Raw genomic sequence first — 21,981 nt, 5'->3', positions numbered from 1 at the left:
GCGCCCACAGGCGGTGTGGTCCAGATGCAGCGGCCGCCAAGTAGTGCCTGGCTCTCACCCCGGTTCACACTCTCGACCCAGGGTGGGGGAGAGAAAGAGCTGTAAACCACCCAATAGGCGGTCGGCCTATGGCTCAAGGCGGGTGTCCCCGACTCGACAGAGGGCATCGGTGCCCTCCAGGGAAGTCTGGGGCTTCCACCTCCTGCCGTCTCTGCTGGCTGCTCTCCCCCGCTGGCCGCTCTCTGGCTTGTTATCCCCTATAGGCGTTCCCATTCATGCTCGCCAGCAGGGGAGCTGGCTAGCCCCTGAGAGGGAATCACCTCATCTGCGGCCCTGCTCCCCCTGCTGGTGGAGCCTACCATCTGAGGGTCCCCAGAATTTGTTTATTCAAAACTACACACCATTAGGAGGCATAGACCTAAAGGAAGGACTGTAAACAAACCAACCAGCATGTCCACTGAACGGGAAACTCAGCCCAATGCATACTGAGACCCCACAGGAAATGGGGTTTACATCAGCAATATATACTTTTTTTTAAATTTATTATTTTATTGTATACGGTTGCTAATTTTAACCTTTTACAAGTAGTTCACCATTAAATAAACTTTAAATAGACATCATCATAGAATATTAATACACATCAAAAAGAAAACAGTTCACATCTAACATCACAAGTACCAAGATAAATGGGGAGAGAAAAGAATAAAGGAAAACAAAAGAAAATTAAAAAAATAATAAAATGCAATACGCCACATTAAAAAGGGTCTATAACATTTACATAGTACTTACGATAAAACTATGTTATTCCACCTCCAATACCCAAAGGTGCATAACCTTAGTTCCAAAGATGATTTTAGGCACAACTTCCCCTCATAGAATTTTATTAGAGGAATAGCCAAAAAATCTATTGTGTTTAGAGTTCATCCTAATCATCTGTCCAGCCAGGCTTATAGACTTAATCCTCAGAAATTCGGTTATGTTAATTTGGTTGGGTTTATTTAATATAGGGAAGCCCAAATAGACCAGGCTGTTCAATTTCTGCAGCAAGATCTTATTCAAAACCCAGCTAAAAGCGGCCCTCATTACAACCCCGGCGCTAAACCATGGCGCTATTAGCACCATGGTTGGTGCCGGTGTTGTAACGAGTCCGCCATGGTGAAATGGTGAAATACCACCCCATTCCAAGTTTGGCGGGGCGGTATTTCCCCATTTCACCATGGCCCTCTCCCCATTCCCATTTTCGCCCCATAGGGCTCAATGGGACTGGGGAAGGCGCTAAGTACGGTACATCAAATTGCGGTACCGTAATTAGCACCGAGGTCCGTTTGCGGCACCCTAATTTAACGGCTGGTAAAACCAGCCGTTAAGGTCGGGTCCCGCAAAGGGACCTCGTAATCAGGCGTTAAGGGTTTAACGGCGCCGACACCTTTTACGGCACCGTTAAACCCTTAACGCCAGGGTCGTAATGACCCCCAGTGATTTTTTCGACTCTTTGAATCTTAAAATCTTGGTTTTAGATGGATTAGTTTTCAGAAAGTTATCAGCGGCAAAGGAAGCACAATTATTCAGCGACTGCTATAAAACCACCAGAGTGCAATCAAGCAGAAGGAAATCATCGGCAGACATGGGAATCAAGTATCCACTAATTTCGGAGCTATAAAAAGATCATTTGCCAAATACTGACCAAGATCTGATACATACAGATTGAAAAGACAAGGAGAAAGAATGAATGCATCCTTGTCTTAAACCATACCAGGTATATATTTTCTTAGACTCCCTTACATATCTAAACGTACCTGTATATTGTACTTATAATGAATACTGCAGGCGTCCAACTTTTCCCAGCGACGCCCGCTACTCAACATGTCAAATGCTGATGTGAGATCATTACAAGCAATAAAAATAGACTACTATTTTTTATCATTTGTTAAGGCCTGCCAGCACTTAAGCAAAGGAAACGTTCAATGTTGGTACAGGATACTTCCTGAATCCCGTCTGGAAACTTCTAGGACGTCCCACACTATCTGCCCAGTTATTCAGATGTTTCAAAGTATGGATGCGAAAATCTTGCTGTCCGCATCCGTTATGGTTATCAGAGGCTAATTCTTAGGGTTGGATGCAGAGCCTTTCTTGAAAATAAAACATAGGATGTTTGCCAGGAAGCTGGAAAGGAGCCACTATTTAAAATATTATTAAAATCTATTGTTAAAACCGTCGCCCAAGTGTGTATCAGATTTAAATAAATGATTGGGCAGTTTTTTCTGTCCTGAAGCCGTGGAGGAACATGTTTTTCTAATATTGTTTAAAACACCTTCACAGGTGATCATCTATAACCAAATATCTCCACCAGCGCACTGGCCAAATTACATCGCTGAGGAATCCTTGTAGGACAGAGATTCAAAGTGATCTATCATAATTATTTTCGGATATCGGATTTAATTGAGCTTGCACTTGCGTACACCCCAGAGAATTGAGTTGCAAATAAAGGAGTCATCCCAGGCAGCTAACATCTGCAGCATCACTTCCCCATCCCTATAGAACATCATCACATGGTGATTCTTCAAACAGTTTTTATATGCTTGTTGGAGTTTTGTAATGTCCCGTAACTTCTGCTCTGCATCAATCTGCTTCTTCTTTGCCTTATCGTTATTAGGGTATTTATTGATCGTGGACCTAGCTTCGGGAAGAAACAGAACACTTTACAATCATAGGGGAAATAACACTTTAAGGGAAGCAGAGAAAAAAGGAGCAGGGAGCTAACAGGGGAGGGTGGCCAAATGGCAACAAGGGATCTACTGGCAACCAGGGGGGAAACAGTGGATAGCAGATCACATAGTCCAGGTAGGGTGGGGAGAGCAAGATATGTGGTCCTAGTTGTTAAGGAGGAGCCATTCTTTGAAGAGGAAAGTCTCCAGCTCTTTCCTGACCTATAGAAGTGATGGGGCAAGTCTGATGTTGACATGGAAGGGGCTCCAGTGTCTTGGAGCATAGATAGAGAAGACCTGTCTTCTGGTTCTTTCCTTCCTCCAATGTCATAATTCAAGTCTATTGCTGCAATCCCACAAATGGGAACTAAGCAATCGGGAGCTGGACAAGCTGTTTCGCAGGTGGGGGAAGCCCGCGATAGACCTGTTTGCAACATTCAGAAACAGAAAATGCTAATAGTTTGCTTCCAGGTGCCCAGAGAAATACTCCCTGGGGGACACATTCTCGGTGGACTTGATTGGGAAGTCGCTGTGCAGCTTCCCTCCAACACCTTTAATACCGCATGTGCTCTGCAGAATGAACAAACAACTATGCACCATGATTATGATAGCCCCGACATGGGCACATCCGGTATGGTACACTACACGCCTTCAACTGGCACAGGAGAACCCCATCCGTCTCCAACCACATCCACACCTACTGTTGCTGCACAAGGGCAGGTTGCTCCACCACAACCCCGCCAGTCTGTCTCTCAGGGGCTGGTACCAGAGATTCCACAACCTTGCACTTTGCACTAGACCCAGAGTGCTGGGGCATACTGTGAGCAGCCAGGGCTCCGTCCACGAGGCGAACATACACCAAAAAGTGGAAGCGCTTCAAAGTGTGGTGGGCAGGTATGAGTACAGATCTCCTCTCAGCACCGGTTGAACAAATCTTGCCCTATCTATTACAGTTGGCAAAAAGTGGATTAGCGCTCTCATCCATTAAGGTTCAGCTTTCGGCCATCACCGCGTATGACACAAACCCTCATCAGGATTCTTTGGTCTCGCATCCGGCAGTCAAAGCCTTCTTGAAAGGTTTGATGTGCACCCCAGAGAAAGAAAAGCCATCCCTTCCTGGAGTCTTAACACAGTTCTGGCAGCGCTGATGAGAGTGCCCTACGAGCCTATCCACAGATGTGACATAAAGTACATTTATTGGAAGACAGACTTTTTAGTGGCCATCACGTCAGCCAGACGCATTGGGGAACTGCAGCCATCGAACCACCATTTACCATATTTCAAAATGATAAAGTCATCCTCCGTCCTCACCCTAGATACATTCCTAGGGTTCTGCCTGAGTCTATACTGTCCAAGCAGATCGTATTACCTACATTCTTCGGCAATCATACAACTGCAGCTGAGCAAACACTGCATTCACTGGACGCGGCTAGAGCACTAACGTTCTTCATGGAAAGGACAAAAGACTTTGCAGCCTTCAAGAGGTTTTTCATCATGTTTACAGGACTTACCAGGGTTTTATGCATCTCCAAACAGGGTCTGGCTCGTTGGGTCTCCAGCTGCATTACCCACTGCCACCAAATAAAAAACAACCCAATACCGTCCATGCTGACAGAACACTCCGCTAGAGCAAGTGTGGCTTTGGCAGCGTTCCAAGAAGGGGTGTCTCTAAAAGACATATGTCATGCAGCCACATGGAGTACACTCCACACGTTTGCCCAGCATTACTTCTAGGAAGAGGACAGCAGAAGTTAAACGGCAATAGAACAGGCAATGCTTCAACACCTATTTGCTTGAGTTAGGAGCAGCTTAATGTTCTTTTAATGTTCTCTCCTAATCCCACCTTCACGTTGCTGGTGTAACTGTTACGTGTACTGTGCTAGGCTAATTTTTTCTAAGTTATTCTACTGTTATAGGTAGCTTTACAGTAATCGATGGGTTTAATATATATATATATATATATATGTATATATATATACATATATATATATATATATTACATGGCCACGGTGGTTAAGTTGGTGTTTCCATAGGAAGAGCACTTTTTGGGTGGCTTATAACTTCGCTCTCCCTGGACGAATCCTCACCAAACTTTGCAAAAAAAAGTATTTGGGTCACTCTGAATTTTTTCACAAAGTTTGGTGAGGATTCGTCCAGGAGGGGCAAAGTTATAGGGGGGGTCCCAAAACTTTTTTTTTCCCCATAGACATAATGGGAAAAAACTTTGCTCACGCCTACAGCCCAAACCGCTGGACGGATTTACACTAAATTTGCGGCAGGAGCGGCGGCTTGGTCCCGAAAGCGTGCTTTGCTTTGTTTGGTGTAAATCCGTCCAGTAGTTTTAAAAAAAATGACAAAAATGTAAGTGAAAAAAATGAGTGATATCTGTGTTCGTTTCGCGGACACACTTCCCTGTTCGCTCCGCGGACAGGACGGTGATTGGGCAAGCAGCTTGCGTGATGTCCGTGGACATCTGACGTGCTCTCTCATTCGATGCGGTGAAAGCGTGCAGTGCGTCTGGCTTCAGAGACGCCCGCCATCTTTGTTCCTCGCCGCCTGCACAGTAAGTCTTGTGTCTGTCTCCTGTTCCTCCCACCCCCGCTCATGCCCCGTGTGTCCTTCTTGTCCCCCCCACCCCACTCATGCTCCGTGTCTCCCCTGTTCCTCCAGCCCCCCGCTCACGCCATCGGCACACGGTGGCCAGCAGAGGGCCGAGGAGCGGGATCTGCCGCCTGCACACGAACGCTGTGTGTCTCTCTCCCTACCCCCCACCCCCTGCTCATGCCCAGTGTGTCTCTCTCCCTCCCCTCCACTCCCCGCTCATGCCCCGTGTGTCTCTCTCCCCTTGCCCCCACCCCACGCTCATGCCCCGTGTGTCTCTCTCCCTCCCCCCACCCCCGCTTATGCCCCGTGTGTCTCTCTCACCCTCCCCCACCACCCCTGCTCATGCCCCGTGTGTCTCTCCCCCTCCCGCCCACCCCCCGCTCATGCCCCGTGTGTCTCTCTCCCCTTCCCCCCACCCCCGCTCATGCCCCGTGTGTCTCTCTCCCTCCCCCCACCCCCGCTCATGCCCCGTGTGTCTCTCTCCCTCCCGCTCATGCCCCGTGTGTCTCTCTACCTCCCGCCCACCCCCCGCTCATGCCCTGTGTGTCTCACGGACTCCCGCCCACCCCCCGCTCATGCCCCATGTGTCTCTCTCCCTCCCGCCCACCCCCCGCTCATGCCCCGTGTGTCTCTCCCCCTCCCCCCACCCCCGCTCATGCCCCGTGTGTCTCTCTCCCCTTCCCCCCACCCCCCGCTCATGCCACGTGTCTGTCTTCTGTTCCCCCGCTCATGCCCCGTGTCCCTCTCCTGTTCTCCTCATGTGCCGTGTCTGTCTCCTGTTGCCCCCCACGCCCACTGCTCATGCCCCGTGTCTGTCTCCTGTTCTCCCCACCCCCCGCTCATGCCTGTGTCTGTGTCCTGTTCCCCCCACCCCCCGCTCATGCCCCGCGTCTATCTCCTGTTGCCCCCCACCCCCCCGCTCATGCCCCGTGTCTGTCTCCTGTTCCCCCCACCCGCTCATGCCCCATGTCTGTCTCCTGTTCCTCCCACCCGCTCATGCCCCGTGTCTCTCTTGTTGCCCCCCACCCCCTGCTCATGCCCCGTGTCTGCCTCCTGTTGCCCCCCACCCCCCGCTCATGCCCTGTGTCTGTTCTCCCCACCCCCGCTCATGCCCCGTGTCTGTTGTTCCCCCCACCCCCGCTCATGCCCCGTGTCTGTCTCCTGTTCCCCCACCCCTCGCTCATGCCCCGTGTCTGTCTCCTGTTCCCCCCACCCCCCGCTCATGCCCCGTGTCTCTCCTGTTGCCCCCCACGCCCCGCTCATGCCCCGTGTCTGTCTCCTGTTGCCCCCCACCCCCCGCTCATGCCCAGTGTCTGTCTCCTGTTCTCCCCACCCACTGCTCATGCTCCGTGTCTGTCTCCTGTTCCCCCCACCCCCCGCTCATGCCCCGTGTCTGTCTCCTGATGCCCCCCACCCCCCGCTGATGCCCTGTGTCTGTCTCCTGTCGCCCCCCACCCCCCGCTCATGCCCCGTGTCTGTCTCCTGTTGCCCCCACCCCCCGCTCATGCCCCGTGTCTGTCTCCTGTTGCCCCCCACCCCCCGCTCATGCTCCGTGTCTGTCTCTGTTGTTCCTCCCGCTCATGCCCCGTGTCTGTCTCCTGTTCCCCCACCCCCGCTCATGCCCCGTGTCTCTCTCCTGTTGCCCCCCACCCCCCGCTCATGCCCCCGTGTCTGTCTCCTGTAACCCCCAGCCCCCGCTCATGCCCCGTGTCATCTCCTGTTCCCCCACCCGCTCATGCCCTGTGTCTCTCTCCTGTTGCCCCCGCTCATGCCCCGTGTCTGTCTCCTGTTCCCCCACCCGCTCATGCCCCGTGTCTCTCTCCTGTTGCCCCCACCCCCCGCTCATGCCCCGTGTCTGTCACCTGTACCCCCTCCACCCCCGCTCATGCCCCATGTCTCTCTCCTGTTGCCCCCCCACCCCCTGCTCATGCCCCGTGTCTGTCTCCTGTACCCCCCCACCCCCCGCTCATGCCCGGTGTCTCTCTCCTGTTGCCCCCCACCTCCCCGCTCATGCCCCGTGTCTGTCTTCTGTTCCCCCCACCCCCGATCATGCCCCGTGTCTGTCTCCTGTTCCCCCCACCCCCGCTCATGCCCCGTGTCTGTCTCCTGTTGCCCCCACCCATGCCCCGTGTCTGTCTCCTGTACCCCCCACTCCGTGTTCATGCCCCATGTCTCTCTCCTGTTGCCCCCACCCCCCGCTCATGCCCCGTGTCTGTCTCCTGTTGACCCCCACCCCCCCCGCTCATGCCCCGTGTCTGTCTCCTGTTCTCCCCACCCCTGCTCATGCCCCGTATCTGTCTCCTGTTCCCCCATCCCCCGCTCATGCCCCGAGTCTATCTCCTGTTCTCCCCACCCCCCCGCTCATGCCCCGTGTCTCTCTCCTGTTGGCCCCACCCCCCGCTCATGCCCCGTGTCTGTCTCCTGTTTCCCCCCACGCCCCGCTCATGCCCCGTGTCTCCCTCGTGTTCCCCCACCCCCCGCTCATGCCCCGTGTTTCCCTCGTGTTACCCCCCACCGCCACGCTCATGCCCCGTGTCTGTCTCCTGTTGCCCTCCACCCCCCGCTCATGCCCCGTGTCTGTCTCCTGTTCTCCCCACCCCTGCTCATGCCCCGTATCTCTCTCCTGTTCCCCCCAACCCCCGCTCATGCCCCGTGTCTATCTCCTGTTCTCCCCACCCCCCAGCTCATGCCCCGTCTGTCTCCTGTTCTCCCCACCCCCCGCTCATGCCCCGTGTCTCTCTCCTGTTCTCCCCACCCGCTCATGCCCTGTGTCTGTCTCCTGTTCCTGCCAACCCCCCTCATGCCCCGTGTCTGTCTCCTGTTCCCCCCACCCGCTCATGCCCTGTGTCTGTCTCCTGTTCCCCCCACCTGCTCATGCCCCGTGTCTCTCTCTTGTTGCCCCCCACCCCCTGCTCATGCCCCGTGTCTGTCTCCTGTTCCTCCCACCCCCCGCTCATGCCCCGTGTCTGTCTCCTGTTGCCCCCCACCCCCCCGCTCATGCCCCGTGTCTGTTCTCCCCACCCCCGCTCATGCCCCGTATCTGTTGTTCCCCCACCCCCCTCTCATGCCCCGTGTCTGTCACCTGTTCCCCCACCCCTCGCTCATGCCCCGTGTCTGTCTCCTGTTCCCCCCACCCCCGCTCATGCCCGTGTCTCTCCTGTTGCCCCCCACCCCCGCTCATACCCCGTGTGAGACCCAAAGTTACTTGGTATGCAAAACAGAGGCGGGTCTGGGAAACTCTCTACCAGCACAAACACAGCCCATTGACTTGTTCTTGAGTGGATGGCCCCTGGGAGATTCTCAACCAAGTCTTTAGCTCACTGCTCTTTTCACAGAGAAGAAATGTCCCTGCATATCAGTCTTTGTCCTGCCCAGGGGCAGACCAGCACCGAAATGCTAGGCAATTCTCCCCTGAACAAGAGTACCACAGCAACCCCATACACGTGCCTCAGCCTAGTTGGGCATCATCAGTGAGGTGACGCTGTGCCTCTCTAAGAGCAGTGAGCAAGGGGTCCACGTCTGGATTCCCCTGGTAATTTAGGGTGAGTATATATATATGGTTGAAGGGTGCTGATTTCTTCGTGCAGACAGAAATGAGTAGCACTCGCCATAGCGGTTGTAATATAAAATTCAGATACACGTTATTTTGTCAAACCATTTCGTCCTTTATTCAATCACGTTCAGGGAAAATCACAGCCATCACAATTTGTAAAAACCATTAGAATATGATGCTCCCAAGATGTAGCAAATAGTTTGCTGAGGCGTTTATGCATTTCACGGCTACTCGCCGCTTGTTCTATATTTATATATGTTCTATATGTTCTGTATATATATGTACAAACGTCTTGCTATCAGACAGGTTCATACCACTTTCAAATGCTTGGTATTCTATTCAAGCATGTGAATCTACGAAAGATGCAAAGCTGAAGAAATCATAGGGCCTCATTACGACCCAGGCGGAGGACCATGGTGCTATTAGCACCATGGTCCATGCCGGTGTCTGCCATGGCGGAATGGGGAATTACCACCCCATTCCGAGGTTGGTGGGGCAGTAATTCCCCATGCCGCCATGGCCCTTCCCCATTCCCATTTTTGCCCCATAGGGCTCAATGGGAATGGGGAAGGCGCTAACAACGGTACCGCAAATTGCGGTACCGTTATTAGCACCAAAGACCCTTTGCGGGTCCCTACTTTAACGGCTGGAAAAACCAGCCGTTAAGGTCGTGTCCCGCAAAGGGACCTCGTAATCAGGCGTTAAGGGTTTAACGGCACCGACAACTTTTACTGCGCCGTTAAACCCTTATCGCCAGGGTCGTAATGAGGCCCATAGTTACTTATCTGTAACTGTATTTCTCCAGCACTGGTATCTTTCATAGATTGGCAAGTGCCTGCCCTCCTCCACTGGGGAGCGGCTGCTCTCTTTTCTCCAGCCAGTCATCAACTGTCAGCCTACATGTTTCAAAATCTGAAGATGGCTGAATGGGAGGGAGCTTGAGCTCTGCCACCTCATTGGTTAGGTTCTAAAAGGACCAAAGGAGGTGAAGGGACTGCACAAGTGAGAGGCTACACGGGCCCTGTAGGGCTGGATGTGTAGCATTTCATTAAGGAAAAGTTTTAATATAGTTTATAATCATTTAAATTACAGAGTATTCCCAGTCTGATGACAGGGAATATTCACGCATGTGAATCTATGAAAGATACCAAAGCTGGAGAAATACAGTTACAGGTAAGTACCTAAAACGACTTCTTTCACACAGCATTTCTTTTAATGGGCCAACTGAAAGGGAAATGCTGCTTTTCATTTTGTCATTCACCATGGGCATTTCCATTCCAGGTACTCATTACACGCTGCAAAATGCACACACCTTTCCATTTAACATGATGTCAGTTTCTGTGTTGAAAAGAGTGCCTTAATCACACAAAATGAAAGATACTAATATGGCTTTGAATTTCTCATTCAAGGCCCAGTTTGTACTCTTAATTTTCAGGATGGACAGCATTTTGATGTGCGGCGGTTTCAATGAAAAATTCTACTTTTTGCCTGTCAACCAACGATGTAATGTGTCTTTCCCTTCTGCAATCTAATTTTGCTTTTCAGCATACTCCTTGTTTCTACTGCAGAAGTACATGTATTTGAATTTGCTAGGCACCTTGGCTTGCCTCTCCTGTAGTAGTCTGAAGCTTCTCTCACCACCTGGCTCATTGTATCATCTCTACAGTTGCCTTCTCCTCTCCTCTGTTTCCTCCTCTCTACAACTTTACTCCTGATCGCTCTGCTATGCGCTGCCTCTCACCTCCATTCCCTTACTCCCGTACGCCTCCCTCGGTCCTGGCACATTTATCAATCTATGTACTGTGAGAAACCTGGGCGTATTCTCCCATGTAGACCCAGAGAATCCTCTATTCAGGTGGCCAGGGGAGGGCCATCGTATTTGGATCCCAACCCTGGGGGTGGACAAGCAAGGGAAGATCACCTGGGTAGGGGACGTCAGGGTTGTCCTCAGGAGAATACCCTAGGAGAGTCGCAGTAATCTAATGGGACAGTGGCCGAGAACAGAAATAATTGATTACCCAAGAGGGAGAAGGAGGTGCAATCAACACAAGATCAGAGCACTAAGAATAAGATCAAGATCATAGGGAATATCACCTAGAACCCTACACACATAAGCCATCAGCAGTCATAAAGAAGAGGACAACTTCCTCCTTAGGGAAAGAACAAACTAGGATACCTTCTTATATCCCCTGTCAATAATCTGATAAGATGCTCAGAACTCAATCTAAATCTGGATACACTTCCAATATCTTTCCCTGAACCTCAAGGGGGTGTTTACAATCGCACCCATCGCCCCTCCCCATTTCCAACAAATACTGAGACGAGGAGGAGGCAAGTAAGATCAGTAAAGATTACCCATAGGAATAACATGGGGAAAGTAGGGGCAACCTATCCTAGAAAGAACTCAGGTTGTCCCACTAATAGAGTCAGGCAGGGTCAGGCATTCAATAGTAACTATTCACCTGACTCCACTTGACTGGTTTGTTCACTATAAAAGGTGTGGTCATGCACAAAGGTATGAGCAAGCTGGGGATGCAGTCTAGACTGAAGGAGCCCAGAGGCAGAGGAAAGCAGGAGCTGCAGGCTGGAGGAGGATGGCGTGTGGAGATGCTGGCCCGGTGTGGATTAAGGGCTGCGTGTGTCGAAGGAGCTGTGCCTCCAGGGAGCCGGATAAACGCAGCCTGCATTCTGCTGGACAGGTTCAGGAGAGGGCTCGTTCCATTGGGGCCAGTCGCAACCCTAAGGATTCCTCAGGGGCAGTTGGTGAGACCCCGGCCTCAACCCCAAATTTCCTGGACGAACCGCCTCTGAACGCGATGCTGCCTGGCGAATTTCGGGAAGAATTTGAGAAAAACTCAGAAGCGTGCATTTGGATGAGCACGGAGCGGGCGAAAGGCACAGACAGTAAAAGCGGCGTGGAATTGAAAGGAAAGGAAAGTGTAAAAGCTAGAAGCTCAGTTGAAAACAAAAGCAAAGCAGAAAGTATAAAGGCTAAGAGGGCAGCTGAAAGCAAAGCGAAGCAGAATGTATAAAGATGACAGAACAGAGCAGATAGTAAAGTGAAAAGCAGATCAGCGCGGAAAACAAGCAAATGACTGATGGGAGTGGAAAGTAAGAGAAAGTAAAGAAAATCATAAGGCTGCGAGTGGCCTGTAACGGAGAAGAGAGGGACACGCGAAAAGTCAAGGTAAGGTACCAGGGGCACGATAAGATGGAAAACAGAAAAGATGGTGCAAAATAGTACTATAAGAGTAAAAGATAAGTGCCCCGGGCACAATAAGAAAAGCAAGAGAAAAGGGTGCAAGTGTCCATGGAAAGGAAAGAAAAAAGAAGTAAAGGGGTGCAGGAAGCACCTGAAGAAAAAAAATACAAAGAAAAGTAAGGGCAAGAAAACAAAGAGAGGGACAACGGATCAGAGTGGTCATGCTTAAGAAAAGCAAAGAGCCTGGAATCGAAAGCCTCTAATTCTAACCTGCATGAAAGGACGATATATAACATATAAAAAAGAAAATGGCAATAAGAAAAGGTATTCTGAGCAGCTGAATTTGTGTTGTGAATTAATTAGAGGTGGCAGCCTAAAACCTGGGGGGAAGGGCACCCTGTGAAATTAAGAAGGTACTGTGATATACATTATGTTTTGTGCTTGAAAGCTGGAAGAGGCCAGATCTTGGGGAAGGGAACCCTGAGAGCCCTACCAAGGAAATCAAAGAGAGCGACGTATATTCAGATAAAACTGATTTAGTGCTAAAAGTTGAAAGAGGCTTAAGTTCAGGAAGGGAACCCTGAGAGGCATAGCAAAGAAAGCATCCCGATAACATTGACTTTGTGTTTGAATAGTGCTAAAAGCTGGAAGAGGAATACGCTTGGGGAAGGGAAACCTGAGAGGCCTAACAGACAGCATCCTAATCCCATTGATTTTGTGTTTGAAAATTGAAAGGAACCCTCGCTTGGGGAAAGGACCCCTAAGAAGCCAAATCAAGTTGGAGACTTGTTAGCTTTCTTTAGAGTGTTCAAAGGATTAAAGTGTGGGGGAAGGGAACCCCCTGATAAGCTTACAAAATGAACTGTGTTACATTTATTATCATGGTATATTGAACAAGCTGAAGCCTGGGGAAAGGAACTGCAAGGAGCTCAAAGACACTGATGGTAGTTGGCAGAACTACAAGGGCCATGTAGAGAAGTTCTTACTATCTGCCCTGTTGATTGAACTCATTTTTGTAACATTAACCACACAGCACCTGGTGAGAAGACCACCTGAAACCAACTATGGTTTCCCCATTTTTGTTGAAACACTATTTTTCCTTTTAAAAATACTTCCTATCACATGTTTGTACAGAGTGAGGGCAAGCATAAGTTTAGACACAGACAGGTTTTAATTTTGGACTATGAGACAATGAAGGCCATTAGAAATATCAGTTCAGGTATTTACCCCATTAGAGTTAGGGCAAGTTAGGCATTACAACAACCCAGGAATCTTAGTAAATAAAGGTTTTCAAATGTAAACTTTTGAGTCTGTGTCTCTCTTGATACCATGCTTGTCTCACAGTATCCTCATGCAGGCTAGTACAATGATTAGAGGTTTACCTGGTGACCATTGGTCAGCTTGTGCTATGCTTGGGGCTTGCATAAAGGGACTAAATCTCCCATCTGTACCTGATCCGGGTCTGCTTGCTGCGGTCTCATTAAACATGGGTACCATCTTGAAGTCTGATGGCTCATAGCTGTTTACCATCACCCTTTGATGCTGAGCATTCATTCCCGAATTTTTAAGCGCACTGGTCTTTGATGCACACTGGGATTCACAAGCGCCATGTGAGAGCATATGCAAGCGACTCCTCGATTTGTTGTTGAACTAATCACGATTCTGTTTCCCGGCCCTGAATTCCATGGATTTATGAATGTATGGATCTGTTGCCCACCAATATATAAATTGTTTCATCTTTGGGGAAAAAAAGTGTCTAAAACCGCTAAACACCTGCTTAAGGGACACCTTTCCTAACAACCAAGGGGATCGTCCAGGCTCTGGGAAGGACCTGTGGAGTTTGGACTCCCCTCTGCTGCAGAAAATTCAGAGAAACAATTTGACACCTTTGGCATCTCAAAGGATTATCCCAGGTTGTGTTTTTCTCTTCTTTCTGTATGTTTGTGCCTGAGCCATAGTTTATGGGACTGTTCTCTCTCGGAGAGTCTTTCACAGCCTTGCCCGGGTACACCAGCCTGGGATGATGATGAGCTGACAGTATCTTTGAAGGGGATAATAGACTCAAGACTGGTAATGGACTGGGGCCTTAGGGAATACACTGTGTGCACTTCTGGGTCTTATATCGCAGAGCAGGTGGTGGAACCTAGCCCCCATGGCAATCTCAGCCCTCGGCAAGTGACATTGGTACATTGACCCATGGGTGGGGATCTGGCTGGACTGTGCAGTAGCACAGTTCCTCAATACCCAAAAGCCATATTTCTTTATTTTTGTATTTATTTATTTCACTTATAAAGCACACAAACAATCCTGAGGTATCGCAGCGCTGCTACAAACCAGTTACTTACAGTTAACGAAGCACTACATGCAATGAGGCTAGATACAGACATTATTTAGAGGGGGCAGGTACACTTGCATTCGAGTCACTTGAGCATGGTGGCATCTCGGTGAACAGCCAGGTTATTAGGGCTTTTTGGAATGCCAGGTGGAGGGTTCTGCTCTAAGTGTCGCCGGCAAGGAATTCCACTGTTTGGCTGCGATACATGGAACGCTTGCACCTCCTGCTTTGGAGCGTTTGATTCGGGATTGGCGGAGACAATGGGATTATGGGGTCCTAGTAGGCCTCGTAGAGTGGGATCTAGTGATTTTCTGTACAAGGTAGGGGGGGCAGTGTTGGTACAACATGTGTGGGGGATGGGTAAGGTCTAGAAGGATATTCTTTCCTGTATGGGGTGCCAGTGAGCTGCTCTCCTGGCAGTAGAGATGTGGTCCCTTTCTGCGATGTTAAGGGCTGCTCGCAGAGCTTTGTTTCTTATTACTTATAATTTGTGAATATTTTTGACAGAGTTGCCCGCAAAGAGGACATTGCAGTTGTCAAGCTTGGAGCCGGTGACTGCTCTGGCAATGGATAGGATGCTGTCCGTCGAAAGGAAAGGTCTGGATGCATTGATGAGTTAAGTTGCATAGACTGTGGGGGATGTAATAGCAGTCACCATGGCGGGAAAATGAGAGGGTGACGGCCAGGTACTCCCCTTAAGATTTCATGGCAGGGGAAACTGGGACAAGAATGTTGTCTATGTGGAACACAGAGTATTGTTGGTCAAGATTTGTGAGTAGAGTTGGGGGCCCTACGAGAAGAAGCTCATTTTTATCTCCATTCAAAGGCGGTTAGCCGCATCCATGTCTGGATGGTGGAGTACACAGCTTGAGGGTGTTGGAGTCTGCTGCATAGATCCCTGTTAGTGGTAGGAGGATCTTGGTGTCATTGCATAGTTGGTGTAGGCTATGCCGATGGTGTTGAGTGAGTCGAAGAGGGGTCTGGTGAATATATTGTAGCGAGTTTGAGATGTGCACGAACCTTGGGGTACCCCACATGGGATAGGGATTGGAGAAGCACTGGTGTGCTTGGCAAATACTCTCATCACTCTGCCCTCTAGGAAGGCGCCGATCCATTTAGAGGCTTTCACAGAGAAGTTGGCAGAAGAAGTGAGATGGTGACAAAGAATATTGTGGTCTACAAGGTAAAAAGCGGCCGAGATATCCAGGAGGAGCAGGAGGAGGGCTAGTTTACCCTTGTCTCTAATCTCATCTAGCTGTTTTTTTAGATCGAGTAGTACCAATTCTGTCCCGTGGCCCAGGCGGAAGCCAGACTGACGCATCCCTAAAATGTGGTTGACTTCTAGAAAGTGCTGAACTTGTAGGTAGGCTGCCTTGTCCAGAATTTTCAGCAGGACGTGTACTTTAGTGATTGGTCTGTAATTGTTGGGCACTGTGGAATCTAGTGACGTTTTCTTTAGGAGTGGGTACACCCAGGCTTTTTTAAGGGTGGTGTGTACTATTCCTGTCGAGAAGGAAGCATTTATGAAGGAGGGAATGAATGGCACTAGGGCATATGTGCAGTCCATAATAATGGCAGCAGGGCAGACATCTCCCTTACACCTAGAAGGTTTGAAGTTTTTAATAATATCTACGACTTCTGGCTCTATGACATCTTTGAAACAGAACTGGGGAGTATCCAAACTTAGATGGGATGGTGTTGGTGTGTTGTATCTGGTGCTGCAGGGTGAGTGTGTGGTGGATTGATTGCTAGTTCTTTTTTTTAATTAAGCATGCCAATGTTGTTGATCATGGCTGACTGGATACTAATGCACCGAGGTTCATCCTTGTTCAGAGTTGGGGGAGGGGTGGCTGGAGTTTCCAGTTCTCTGAAGATGGTAAATATTTCTCTAGTATTGGACTTGACATTCATGATTCTAGAGTTGTAAGAGGAGTGTTTTGCATTGAGGATTTCTTGCTTATAGATTTTTGCTAGTTTAGTGAATTCGGCTTTGAGGGTGTCGGATGTTTTTTTTTCCATGCAGATTCTGCTGCACGTTTTTTATTGCGGAGTTGGAGGAGGTTGGGGTTAAGCCAGAGGTTTGAGTGCCAGACAGGTTTGGTCTTCCAAGGCACTAAGGGGGCAATGGTGTCGACTGCTGATGTTAGGGTGGCGGCATAGAGATCTGCAAGGGTGTTGGGGTCTCTGGCGAGATGTGGCTTTAAAGAGGGGTTGTCTAGAAAGGGCAGCATTCGTTCCTTTGTTAGCTTACGTGAGCTACAAGCTAGTGAGGGTGGTAGGGGCAGAGTAATGGGCTTGGGTTGCTTGTGATGCGGGAGGGTGAAACCAATAATATTGTGGTCTAACCGAGGGCAGGGAGTGTTGGAATGAACAGTTATATTACAATTAAGGTCTGTGATCCAGTCTAACGTATGGCCTTTCACATGGGTAGGATTGTGAATACAAAGATTAAATCCCAGGGTTTTGAGGGCGTTGGGCAGTGAGACGGCTTGAAGGGCGTGGGGATCATTGAGGCCTAGGTTTAGGTCTCCTAGTACAACGATTTTAGAAGAGGTCTTGATGTTGTTACCAATGATGTGGAGGAGGTTTTCTTCAAAGTTCTTGGTGGGGCCTGGTGGCCGGTATATGAGGTGCATAGTTATGGTGCATGTGGGTGAGGCAGAGAACTTAAGGCAGAGTATATCTCCATGTTCCTCTAAGTTAGTGTTGCGTTGTCTATTGGGGAGGGACCCTCCTCTAAGGATTTGTCGATCTTCCCAGTAGATTACTTAGCCTGTGGGAATAGCTAGTGAAAGTGTCGGCCCTGAGGCCTCATGTAGCCATGTTTCGGAGATTGCTCGTGCATCTAGGTTCTGAGAGGTGATGAGGTCGTTGATGTCTCAGACATGCACTGGTAGTGAGCGGGTATTGATTAATGTGTAATTAAGGGGGTGGTCCCTTGCTAGTGGGCTAGAGGTTGTCTCCTTCTGTCTGATAGAGTTGACTGAGATTGAGCTGTCAGACAACATATAAGGGCCTTCGTTGGTAGGATAGGTGGTTTCGGGATGGCTGGCCAATTAACAGACACTCTTGGATTACACGCACTGTTGCTTTGCCACTCACAGGATGCACAGAGCAGTAGCGCCACCGTGCTGGGACTTGCAATCGGTATTAGCACTCGAGATTTGTCAGCTGGTGGGCATCCTCACAGATGGGTTCCAGTGTGCTGAACCCAACCGAGGATAGCTGCAGGGGTGAAGGCACTTGCCCACTAGCTTTGGCCTTCCCTGGGGGTTGCTGTAGCACCCCAGAGAATAAACCAACTTTAAGGCATGTTCTGAGGGAGATCTGTGAAACCAAGAACATGTTTTTATTGTGGAAGCTCAGACCTGAGAACCTGGCATGGACGGCTGTAACAATCTGTCAACTTTGCATGGACAGAGGGACACTATTCTCTTTGGATTCGTTTCTTGGTTTCATTTGTTCGCATAGTGACTTATGGAATAAAATCATGTTTTTTTTTTCTTTTCCTGCCTAGACCCCGATTTCCTTACATCTTTATCTATGTATTCTATTAATAGGTTCCTGCTGATTGCTGCACCCGCTACCACCACTGTCCAAGCTAACCTTTAATTTTTGGGCCGGTGCCCATTTGAGTTGCTTTCGTCTGAGCTAATGTTCTTTACATCACTGCTTCCTGGATAATTTTCCGAACCCCATTTCCTCACAGACCAGTTTGTTCGTACGCTTTTTTCTTTAAACCACATTTTGCTGCAAATGTAAATTCGGGAGCTGGGGTTTGGTTTAGGTATTTATAAAGGTGGGGAGGGGGCAAGAGTTGCAGGAAGGTCTTTCCCTGAATTTTCTTTGCTGTAAATTGTGGTTGAAAAAAACATTTGAGAAAATTGCTGCGAGGAACCCTCATAGAGCCTCAGCTTCTCACAGGTTGACTGACGGTCCTACCACAGAGTTGTGCAGGCCGGTAGGGCCGATCCAGGGTCTGGTAAAATGCAACGCCACACAGGTTCTAAACTTCACGTACTGATTATTTTGTAATATGAAACTGTAAAAGTACAATGCACATACAAGAAAATGGTACACACGTGCACAAATAACATTAATAAGCGGAGTCAAATGTTAGCTAGACTTACAAACATTTTCTCCTACCCAGATGCGGCCTGATGCTGTTACTTGTCACTAACCTTGCTCTGTGGATGACCACAGTCACTGATGAGACAAGCCACCTGGAAACCGAAATAGAGGAGATGGACCTGCAAGAGAACAACACAGAAATGGAAAACTTGACACGAGGCAGGATACTTGACGGTAAGGCACAATTCACAGCTAACCCGAAACCGGTATCACCTTAATATCCTAGCTGTGGTCTCACCCGGGCAATTAACAGATACTCTTTGATACTGTTGGAGTCACAGATACTGTCATATTGCAAATGAGTGGGCTGGACCAAAGGGGAATGTGCACGAAATATGCCTTAATCCCATCTGCTCTGCTAGGCTAGAATGTGCAGCCATTCCGCACACTATGAGAGCATGCACAGGTTTTGACCAATCAGAGCCAGAATGATCTTCACAACCTCGCTGACCGGTTTGCAGAGCATTTTAGCTCATCTGAGTCCATCAAGGCCTCCTGCCATTTAAACACTCAAAACCTGTTTGCAGTGGCAATTTCAGGGGGAATGAACAGGGGATATACCATCACTGGCCATTTTATTAATGATTTTAAAATTGAATTGATTTGATAGTCCCCTGAATATTGATTTATGGTGACATTCAAGCTGGGATGTTTATGAATCACGTGATCTAGTGAGGACGTTTCTTGGGGACACTTTACTCATTTCATGTAGGTTCAAATAAATCTCGAGTAAACCATTGATAACTGCATTTGCATGTTTATTCTCAATATTTATTATGTTACGTCGCTTTTGTACTACACCTAATCACCACCATGGAAGTTTCCAAACCCCCAATCCTTGTGCGGGCCATCGTGTGCCTTTGCCCGGGGCCACCTGGGCAATTCCGGCGGGAAGTATAGCACGAGCAAGGCTGAGGGAGGGGGAGAGGGAGGATTCTCAGAATGGGTCCATGTGCGTTCCTCGTATACGGGCTATGGCCTGGAGAGGCGACACAGGAAGGGCCTGTGTTGAGCTAGCATATGCACTGGGATTGCAAGGCAGCTTTGAAGCATAAGAGAGAGATTGAGCATGGCTGCGTGAGGGGCTTGAGAGCATGCTCTGGTAATCCTGCTGTGTGTGTAGGTTTAAACATACTTTCCTTGTCCATTCATGACAACGCAGGTACATTCCAGAACCCGACTCAGAAGGTCAGCCTAATGCAAAAGTAGGGCGTGTGAGCGGCGACAGAAGGCAAAGGAGAGGGACAGGAAAGTAGCCCTATATAGAAAGTTAGCTGTGTTCAGTGAACCACAGTAAAGTCAGGGCACAGCACTGAGGAGCGGGGAAGGAATGTTTTTTGACTGCAAGCCATAAATTAAAGAGCAGCCAATTTATTTTGGCGATAAGAGGGTGACTCTCATGCCACTGTAGGGTTAGGATGGCTTCCAGTCAGGGTAGAACCCTAGCAGACATTACGCCATCCCAGCAGCATTAAGAATTGTAGGAAGGCCTCTTTTAAGGGTTTCTGGAGTTCCTCTGGGAATAATCTCCATGTTACCGCCCCTTTCCAATGCTCTGGGCAAGAGAAATGGTCACCGGGAGGCAGTCTTCTAATAGCTACAGGTGGGATGCATTACACTCTGTCACACCGCAAAGGAGGTTAATTTATATATTTGCATTTTTAAAGTGCTCACACAGCTCGGGGGGCATCGTGTCGCTGTTACAGGAATACGTCTCTTAGTTGCGTATTTATAATGCGCTTAGTACCCGGAACCGGGGATCGAACCCGTGTTGCTTTGTGTTGTCTTGTTTTCAAGTCGAACACGTTGCCACTGAGCTATTCGCCCGGTCTGCCTCTTGGTTAATGGCAAGTGAACGCCAGACCTAGGCCTTCTGCCACCAGCAGGATCATTGCAGTGGGTTCAGGCAGTAGAGGAGTTGGGATATCCTTAAAAAAAACGTTTCAAAACCTAGGGGCTTTACCTGTGGAAATGTGCATTCATCTAACAACCTCCACTAAATATTTTCTGGCAGCTAGAAGTGTATTTCACTTAATGCACAATGGCCCTCATTACGACCCTGGCGGAAAGGGTTTTACGCCAGCGTAATGCATGGCGTACCTTTCCGCCTTACTACGAGTTCCCGTAGCGCCATGGTGGTTTTTTCGCCTGGTTTTTCCGGGCGGAAAAATCCATGGCGCTACGGGACCTGTTGTTAATTACGCCACCGTAATTTACGGTGGCGTAATTAACGCCTTCCCCACTCCCATTATACCCTATGGGGCAAAAATGGGAATGGGGAAGGGTAAATGGGGATTGGGGACTTACCGCCCCGCCAAGGTCGGAATGGGGTGGTAAGTCCGCCAACCCCCATGGCGGAGTTGGCAGCTCTGCGCCATGGACCATGGTGCAAATTGCACCATGGTCCTCCGCCAGGGTCGTAATGAGGGCCAATGTATGCATTACTTCTAGATTTACCATTTAAGCATAACAGTGTAATTATTTCATAATTTGTACTTTATGTTGTACGGTTATCGTTTCATTGAACCGTTGACGAATTATATTAGTCTTGTGCGCATATCTATAGCGTGAGTTACATTGAATTTAACATAGGATTTTGCCTCCAGGTTTTCCTCTAACCTTTTGTTCTTGTGCATGGACAGTTATCTAGTTTTTTGCATGCAGCCGATTTGACCAAATCCCAACAACCATGCCAATTTTGGCAAACTCAGTATCCGCAATGTTTGCCGGTGGCATTGACTTGTGGATGAAAGCTTAGGTGAGCAACGTGAGCTCATTTATATATCAGACCAGCAGTATTCAAACTGTGGGGCACGACCACGCAGGGGGCCGCGGCCACATCCCTGGGGGGCTGTGAGAGGCCAGCATAAAATCAAAAAAAAAAGTGTTTTTTTGGTTTTTTTTTAGATATGAAGAAATGGCAGGGGCGGCTCACATGGTCGGGCAGAAGCATGAAACTGTCTCAGGCACCGATGAAAAATGTGACACTGTTTAGAGTATGTTCATTTTAACCACATGGTGGTAGTCTAACCACATTCAACAACGTTGTTTCTTCTTACAGCCTAAACTCCGTCAAAGGAGCGAATTAGCCTGTGAAAATTAATACTCGCGTTCACAAGAGAAGGTATAGAGAGTTACTCATTACTTTTTAGTAAACTTTCCTCATAATATTGAGCTATTCAGGTGGCATTAGGCTGCACTGTCTCCAATCTTTTCGCAGTGAATTCTTCCCCTAAGTGCAAACTAGCCTACCATGAACACTTCTTGTTGGAAGACAAGGTATTCAGTACACACAGATATCTTTTCCAACACACTGTTGCGCAATGACCGTGTGGTTTTTGTTACCATGTTTATCACTACTCGCTAGGAAATGTTTGTTGTGATAGGTTGAGTATTTAAACAATTTTCTTCCGTGTTATGCGGGTATGTACTTTGAGGCATTTACAGAGGA

General features: G+C 48.9%; 1 protein-coding gene across 1 annotated transcript in view; it reads left to right on the top strand.

Annotated features, from left to right (window-relative positions):
* Positions 1-21,981, top strand: part of LOC138448016 (proton channel OTOP2-like) — a 138,341-nt gene that overhangs the window by 42,755 nt on the left and 73,605 nt on the right. Inside the window, exon 3 of the mRNA XM_069604548.1 lies at positions 18,550-18,704. Within this exon, the coding sequence (XP_069460649.1) occupies positions 18,550-18,704 (155 nt within the window). The remainder of the gene's footprint in view (positions 1-18,549; positions 18,705-21,981) is intronic.

The sequence above is a fragment of the Ambystoma mexicanum genome, chromosome 3q, assembly GCF_040938575.1.
Source record: "Ambystoma mexicanum isolate Mex_15411 chromosome 3q, UKY_AmexF1_1, whole genome shotgun sequence".
Lineage (NCBI taxonomy): Eukaryota > Metazoa > Chordata > Amphibia > Caudata > Ambystomatidae > Ambystoma > Ambystoma mexicanum.
Note: the sequence above shows the minus strand (reverse complement) of the source record. Positions and strands in the feature narration are given on the sequence as shown.